General features: G+C 35.9%; 1 protein-coding gene across 1 annotated transcript in view; it reads right to left on the bottom strand.

The window, feature by feature from the left end:
* Positions 1–8605, bottom strand: part of nnt2 (nicotinamide nucleotide transhydrogenase 2) — a 74675-nt gene that overhangs the window by 1466 nt on the left and 64604 nt on the right. Inside the window, exons 19-20 of the mRNA XM_079825849.1 lie at positions 2909–3027; positions 547–662 (exon numbers count right to left, since the gene is read on the bottom strand). Coding sequence (XP_079681975.1) covers positions 547–662; positions 2909–3027 — 235 coding nt within the window. The remainder of the gene's footprint in view (positions 1–546; positions 663–2908; positions 3028–8605) is intronic.

Raw genomic sequence — 8605 nt, 5'->3', positions numbered from 1 at the left:
ACCGCTGAATCGACTCACTGATTCATAACGCTCTGAACCGCTGAATCGACTCACTGATTCCTAACGCTTCGAAGCTTCATGATGCCGTGTTTTGAAATCGTCATCACTATATAAGTCGTTATTTAGGGGTTTTTTTGCGCACAGAAACTATTCTCGTCTTCATAAAGTTATTGTAGAGCCGCTGTAGTGAGATGGACTTTGTAACTTTAGTCTTTAGTGTCTTTTAAGGGTCTTGAGAGTGTAAAGTTGAGCCAATGGAGGCCTTTCAGAGCATCAGATTTACACTAAAATATCTTCATTTGTGTCTGAAGATGAACGGAGGTCTGACGGGTGTCCAACCACATGAGGCTCATTTTTGGGTGAACTAACCCTTTAAGTACTTTTAAAAACAAATACTTCTGTACTTTTACTTGAGTAAAAATCTGTTTTTAGAACTTTCACTTGTAACGGAGTAATATTTGACCAGTAGTACTTTTACTTGAACTCAAGCACTAGAGTTGTGTACTTTGTCCACCTCTGGTAATCGATCAGGAATAAACCCCACACCTGCTTGGACTTCCACACTTCCAGAACCGGCATTCCGGCGATTATGGAGTTGGGATCCTCTTGCGCGGCGGAGTTGACGGTGTCATTGGCTCCGATCACGAGCGCCAGGTCGGTTTCTGCACACACACACACACACACACACACAATAAGAGCACGCTCTCGTGCGATGTGGTCGGTTTCCCGCTCGCTCTACATGCTTATCTGCGCCGGCTAAACTAAAACACGTGCTGCCCTCCGACTCTGACCGCGGAGACGCATTGCGGTAACTCTGGATTGCATGTCTAGGCACAATTACATCATCAAAATGAATTACTACAAAAGATCAGACTCCACATGTGTCTCGAGTCTGTGGATCATCGGCTCATCCTCTGACAGATTACTCACTCGCTACTCAATGGAAATCTCATAAAAATGGACTTTGGCTATTTCTCATAACATCACTATATATCTCTTAGAAGAAATTAATACTTTTTTCATTATTAAACCGATCAAAAGTGACACTTTTAATGGTGCAAATATTCCATTCCATTTCTTTTGAACTTTCTATTCATCAAAGAATCCTGAGGAAAAAAATGTATCAGTTTTCACAAAAATATGAACACTGATAATAATCATAGATGTTTTTTGAGCATCAAATCCTCATATTTGTGAAGGGTCATGTGACACTGAAGACTGGAGTAATGATGATAGTAAAAGATTTGATCACAGAAATAAATTACATTTTCATATATATATTTACATAGAAACAGCTGTTTTACATTGTAATAATATTTCATATTTTTTACTGCATTTTTAATCATATAAATTCAGCTTTGATCACAGGAATAAATTACACTTTATTATATATTTCCATAAAAACAGCTGTTTTACATTGTAATAATATTTCATATTTTTTACTGCATTTTTAATCATATAAATACAGATTTGATCACAGGAATAAATTACACTTTTTTATATATTTACATAGAAACAGCTGTTTTACATTGTAATAATATTTCACAATTTTTACTGCATTTTTAATCATATAAATTCATCTTTAATCACATAAATAAATTACATTTTAATATATATTTACATAGAAACAGCTGTTTTACATTATAATAATATTTCATAATTTTTACTGCATTTTTAATCATATAAATTCATCTTTAATCACATAAATAAATTACATTTTAATATATATTTACATAGAAACAGCTGTTTTACATTATAATAATATTTCATAATTTTTACTGCATTTTTAATCATATAAATTAATCTTTGATCACAGAAATAAATTACATTTTACTTTAAATTCACAGAAACATCTGATTTAAATTGTAATATTTCACAATTTTTACTGCATTTTTAATCATATAAATTCAGCTTTGATCACAGGAATAAATTACACTTTATTATATATTTCCATAAAAACAGCTGTTTTACATTGTAATAATATTTCATATTTTTTACTGCATTTTTAATCATATAAATACAGATTTGATCACAGGAATAAATTACACTTTTTTATATATTTACATAGAAACAGCTGTTTTACATTGTAATAATATTTCACAATTTTTACTGCATTTTTAATCATATAAATTCATCTTTAATCACATAAATAAATTACATTTTAATATATATTTACATAGAAACAGCTGTTTTACATTATAATAATATTTCATAATTTTTACTGCATTTTTAATCATATAAATTAATCTTTGATCACAGAAATAAATTACATTTTACTTTAAATTCACAGAAACATCTGATTTAAATTGTAATATTTCACAATTTTTACTGTATTTTTGATCAAATAAATTCAGTTTTGATCACAGGAATAAATTACATTTTAATATATATTTACATAGAAACAGATGTTTTACATTGTAATAATATTTCATAATTTTTACTGTGTTTTTGATCATATAAATTAAACTTTGATCACAGGAATAAATTACATTTTACAATTTTTTTCCCATAGAAAACAGCTGTTTTACATTGTAATATCATGATTTTTACAGTATTTTTAATCAAATAAATTTGGGTTTGATCTCAGAAATAAATTACATTTTTACATATATTCACAGAGGGGGAAAACAGCTGTTTTTAAATGGTAATAATCACAATTTTTACTATATTTACGATCAAATAAATGCAGTGAGCAGAAGAGACTCTTTCACAAATATTAAAAGTTTTATCGACCCAACACTAGGTGTAGATTAATACTAACAATGATTTAAGATGTTTTAAATGATTAAGCCAGAGTTGATGTAACGGTCAGATCCGTTATTTAAATACAGAACGAATTTAACGCATAGATTGATTACTGTAAATAAAATGAGTGTTTGCAGTGGCTGAACGTGCAGTTAAATCTGACCTGGGAAATCCTCGTTGATCTCGTCCATCTCCAGAACCACATCATACGGGACGCCGGCCTCAGCCAAAAGCACATTGAGCTGTCCGGGCATGCGTCCGGCCACCGGGTGAATCCCAAACCTGACAGACACACAGACGACAATCAACTAGCGCAGATTCATCACATTATGGAGTCAGAAATACACTATATTGCCAGAAGTATTGGGAAGCTGAGTTCAGGTGTTCAACCCCTTCATGGCCACAGGTGTATAAATCAAGAATGGGCCGCTCTCAGGAGCTCAGAGAACTCAAGCCACCTGTGCAATAAATCCAAATATTATACTAAATATTCCACACTCAACTGTTAGTGGTGTTATAACAGAGTGGAAGCGATTGGGAACAACAGCAGCTCTTCACAGAGCGGGGTCAGCGCATGCTGAGGGTCACAGAAGTCGCCAACTTACAAGAGTCAAGAGCTCCAGTGCCCGGTTGCATAAAGCAGCTTAAGTGTAATTTACCCTTAAGATCGCCCTTATGTTTCCCTTTAACCTAAGGGTGTTGCAGAAAAAAACCCTAAAGTGTTACTCAAGGGTTTCTTTAAGTGAAACGTCAAACACGTAGAATTCCCCTTAAATGCAGTTTTTTTCACTTAAAGGGTTAGTTCACCCAAAAATGTAAATTGTGTCATTAATGACTGAGCCTCATGTGGTTGGACACCCGTCAGACCTCCGTTCATCTTCAGACACAAATGAAGATATTTTAGTGTAAATCTGATGCTCTGAAAGGCCTCCATTGGCTCAACTTTACACTCTCAAGACCCTTAAAAGACACTAAAGACTAAAGTTACAAAGTCCATCTCACTACAGCGGCTCTACAATAACTTTATGAAGACGAGAATAGTTTTTGTGCGCAAAAAAACCCTAAATAACGACTTATATAGTGATGACGATTTCAAAACACGGCATCATGAAGCTTCAAAGCGCTATGAGTCAGTGAGTCGATTCAGTGGTTCAGAGCGTTATGAATCAGTGAGTTGATTCAGCGGTTCAGAGCGTTATGAATCAGTGAGTCGATTCAGCGGTTCAGAGCGTTATGAATCAGTGAGTCGATTCAGCGGTTTGGATCGCCAAATTTCAGCAGTTTGGCGGTTTGACACGCGATCCGAATCATGATTCGACTCACTGATTCATAACGCTCTGAACCGCTGAATCGACTCACTGATTCATAACACTCTGAACTGCTGAATCGACTCACTGATTCATAATGCTCTGAACTGCTGAATCGACTCACTGATTCATAACGCTCTGAACCGCTGAATCGACTCACTGATTCATAACGCTTCGAAGCTTCATGAGGCCGTGTTTTGAAATCGTCATCACTATAGAAGTCGTTATTTAGGGTTTTTTTTGCGCACAAAAACTATTCTCGTCTTCATAAAGTTATTGTAGAGCCGCTGTAGTGAGATGGACTTTGTAACTTTAGTCTTTAGTGTCTTTTAAGGTTCTTGAGAGTGTAAAGTTGAGCCAATGGAGGCCTTTCAGAGCATCAGATTTACACTAAAATATCTTCATTTGTGTCTGAAGATGAACGGAGGTCTGACGGGTGTCCAACCACATGAGGCTCAGTCATTAATGACACAATTTACATTTTTGGGTGAACTAACCCTTTAAGTTATTCTCTTAGGTAAGGGGAAATCGCCCCTTAAGTTCATACTTGAGGGAAAAACTTAAGGTGCTTTATGCAACCGGGCACAGGCCTCCAAACTTCAGTGGCCGAGCTTCATGGAATGGGTTTCCATTAGTGATGCACCGATCATGATTTTACATGGCCGATTCCGATACCAATTTTTTTCAAGAAAACTGTCCGATTCCGTTTTTTTTTTTTTTTACACAATAAAAGAATGAAAGTATACATGAACAAGATGTTTATTTGGTATTTAACAGGCTAAATTGGCTTTTGGCTACAAAAACAAAACAAGTCCGCAATCTGAAATTAACAGGAAATTGAATTGTAAATGAAAAGGCTGAAAGGTGAAATTACAGGCAATAACTGCATATTCTGCAATCCAAACAAAGATGTTACTTAAATCAGCATTTGTTTTTAAATTCAGTGTAAAGGAAAAAAAGTCTTTACCAGTTAAATTAAATAAAAGCAAAGTATATAATTGTTCCAAAATGTTAAAGCAAATAATGTTTAGTGCAACAAAAAAAAACTAAGATACTACAGCAAGTGCTTTTCAAATCAAATCAATGTAATTTTAAGGTAAAATAAAAATGATCATCCTATAGGCTACAGAACTGATAGTATTTCATTTCAAAAGTGCATGCATGTTCTTCTTTACATTTATGCATTTGGCAGAGGCTTTTATCCAAAGCGACTTACAGTGGCCTTATTACAGGGACTCAATCCCCCTGGAGCAACATGGAGGAAAGTGCCTTGCTCAAGGACACACTGGTGACGCTGGGATCGAACCAGCAACCTTCTGCATATCAGTTCCATGGTTTAACCCACTGGACCACTAACTTCTGTAGGCTACAAAAATAAGTGTTTCGGCTTTGTATGCACTAGGGATGCAACACTACAGTTAGTCCACGGTTCAATACACACCTCGGTTTTTAACCACGGTTTTCGGTTCGGTTCTGATGGCTTGTCACATAAATTATTTGTTATTCTATTCTTAGGCGACAGGAACAGCAAGAGGTTAAAGAGAAAAAATACTTTTTTATTGCAATACTCTTTCTTCATTTTACTTAAAAGAATTGAAAAACCTTACTTAAACTTAAAACTTTACTTAAAAAAACCCTTGTACACATTCCTAGTGTATTGGATAATATAAAATAAATATATATAAAGATTTACACTGGCAGCTCAGAGCTGTAGAGCAGCATTTAAGTATGAAATTGAATGAATGAATGTAAAAATAAAAAAATATACTTCACTATAAAATATACACTGATTCTTAGCTACTGTAGCCTATTCGTTTTTCAGTCAAGAGCAGAGTGATTTTTCTTTTGTTGTTGTATTAACATTAAAGGGATAGTTCATTCATAAATGAAAATTGTCATGGAGAAATGAATACAGGTTTGGAACAATATTAGAGTGAGTAAATAATGACATAATTTTAGAGGTGAACTGTCCCTTTAAGGACCGCGTGTTCACTATAGGCTGCGCTGCTGTCAATTAAAGACCTGCGCTCATCTAATATACACACACACACCGATTTACTTTCACTTTAGACATAACCGACTGTGTTTATGTTAACCTTGTGTGTATTTGACAGTATTAGCGCAGTAAGACGACTACTTAGTCCAGTATTCACGTGTTTGACAGGCGTTTAGTGCGCGCGCTCGGAAAAGCGCAAGATAAAACCGCGCACGCGAATGAGCTGGCAAGGCTTTAAAACGCACGCAAATAATGAACTTTGGTGATTGTGAATAACTCTAGTGTTCCGTGAGTATAACTCCACCACTAACCTGTGATGTGAATGTATGTCGCGTTGTTCAGTATTGGGATGGAGGCAAATGATAGAATTTGTAGAAAAATAATTAATTAAATGCGAAACCGAAAAAAACGCAATTCACAAGCGCGTATTGAACCGTGAATGCCGTACCGAACGATTCAATATTATATTGAGAATTGTGGCATCTCTAGCATGCACGCGGGCGCACTTCCGGAAAATCGGCAGAAAAATACAAAGAAAACCGATTTTTGGCCGGTCAACCAGTGCATATCGTTTCCATGGCCAAGCAGCTCATCCAAGCCGTACATCACCAAGAGCAATGCAAAGCGTGGGACGCAGTGGGGTAAAGTGCGCCACCACTTGACTCTAGAGCAGTGGAGACGTGTTCTCTGAGTGACCAATCACACTCTCTGTCCAGGGTTCCCACTCTTTCATGAACCCCAGATTCAAGGACTTTTTAAAGCATAATCAAGCATAATAAATACGATAAAGGTGTGTGTGTGTTACTGCCAATATATCAAACACCTACTGTACCTGTGTGTATCATTACTGCAGTAACGCTAAGGCATATACTGACAACTAAAATACAATTTCCAATGAGGAAAAAAGTCCAATTTTACAAAATGCAATGAGTAAAGAGGCTGGTGTAGAAGATGCAGTTTGCAGCTCTTATTCCTGCTTTTAACATTTATTTCACACTAGTTTTAGTTTCTTTTTTATAAAGCATTACTGAATTAAAACATCAAAATATAGAGATAATATTATATACATGAATTTTCCAATTAAATGAAAAGATATGGACAAGTTAATTGTAAGGCATTAAAAATATGCACAATTATTTATTAAATCTCCTGTACTTGTACCTTTTTAAAAATCAATTTGACGGACCTGCACATATATTATATTTAACAGATATAATTGCTCCCAATTCAAATGTTTACGTGCTTTTCTTCTTTTTATTTTTGAGCGGTGATGAAATATTGCTCTTGTAAATACTTGCCAGCATTTCAGTAATGAAAGTAATGATCTTTAAAATGCATCAAAATTACAGCAAAGCGCAATCGTACGGTGGCCTGCAGGGGGCAAAAAGGATATAAACAGTGAAGTTTGAAGTGATATATTCTACAAAACTCAGAGATGAGGATTCGGATGGCAATTAAACTACAACACGTCCTTGGTGTTTGTCTAAAAACAGTCGGCAATTCGGTCGGGGATTTTTACGCGGGTGGTGGGAGAAAAACACGGACATTCTGGATTCGGGCGGCAATAAAATCACAGACTAGCCCCTGAAAATACCTCACGACCCCACGAGAAACAATTCAGTCCGAATAGGGCTTTTGACAGTAGATGGCGCTTATGGAAAAGTAGAAATATATTGAAATATCTTCCTCCAATAACGCGGTTTTGTTCTGGCTTTGGCTGCGCACAAAGGCCAATATTTGTAATAGCACATGCTACTGTAACAGAATGCAGTTCATGCTTAAATCAAGCACTTTCAAGGACTTGTGTTTGTTTTCAAGTACTTTCCAGGCCTTGAATCCATGTGTCTGAAATTCAAGAACTTTCCAGAAGCGTGGGAACCCTGTCTGTCTGACAATCCCATGGACGAGTCTGGGTTTGGCGGTTGCCAGGAGAACGGGACTTGCCTGACTGCATTGTGCCAAGTGTAAAGTTTGGTGGAGGGGGGATTATGGGGTGGGGTTTTTCCAGTGAAAGGAAGACATTTGGGACAATTTCATGCTCCCAACTTTGCGAAGAGCTGAAGCTGTTAGAGCGACTCCATATTAAACCCTACGGATTAACAATGGGCACAACACTTTTGGCTTTATGGTGTATTTTTCTGACCTCATTTGGCTGATATTTCTTCTTGTTTTGAGCAAAAACCTTTGATAAATTTTGCAAGTGATATCTAAAGTCATTTCGAGTTAAGAAGGTTTATTTGTTCTGGAAAACAAGACAAAAATACTAAGAGAGAACAGCTTTTGCAGTGTATTGAACTAACCCTAAACATCATTATATAGCGAGTACATGTTGCTAATTAATATTACCGAGAACGCGTCTGTATACACACACACACACACACACTCTAACGAGAGCACCTGAGAATAAAGCGCAAGCGTTTATGCCATAAATTCTGTCTTCTCCAGATGTAAATACTCTGAGAATGTTTTACACTTTCCCTCTTTATTTACAGAAAGCTGCATTTTTACCAGCAGGTTTTTATTACACACAGATGTGTTTTGTCTTGTATTTAACAGA

This window comes from Gobio gobio (assembly GCF_949357685.1).
Source record: "Gobio gobio genome assembly, chromosome: 9".
Lineage (NCBI taxonomy): Eukaryota > Metazoa > Chordata > Actinopteri > Cypriniformes > Gobionidae > Gobio > Gobio gobio.
This window is presented reverse-complemented; position numbering and strand designations above follow the sequence as displayed.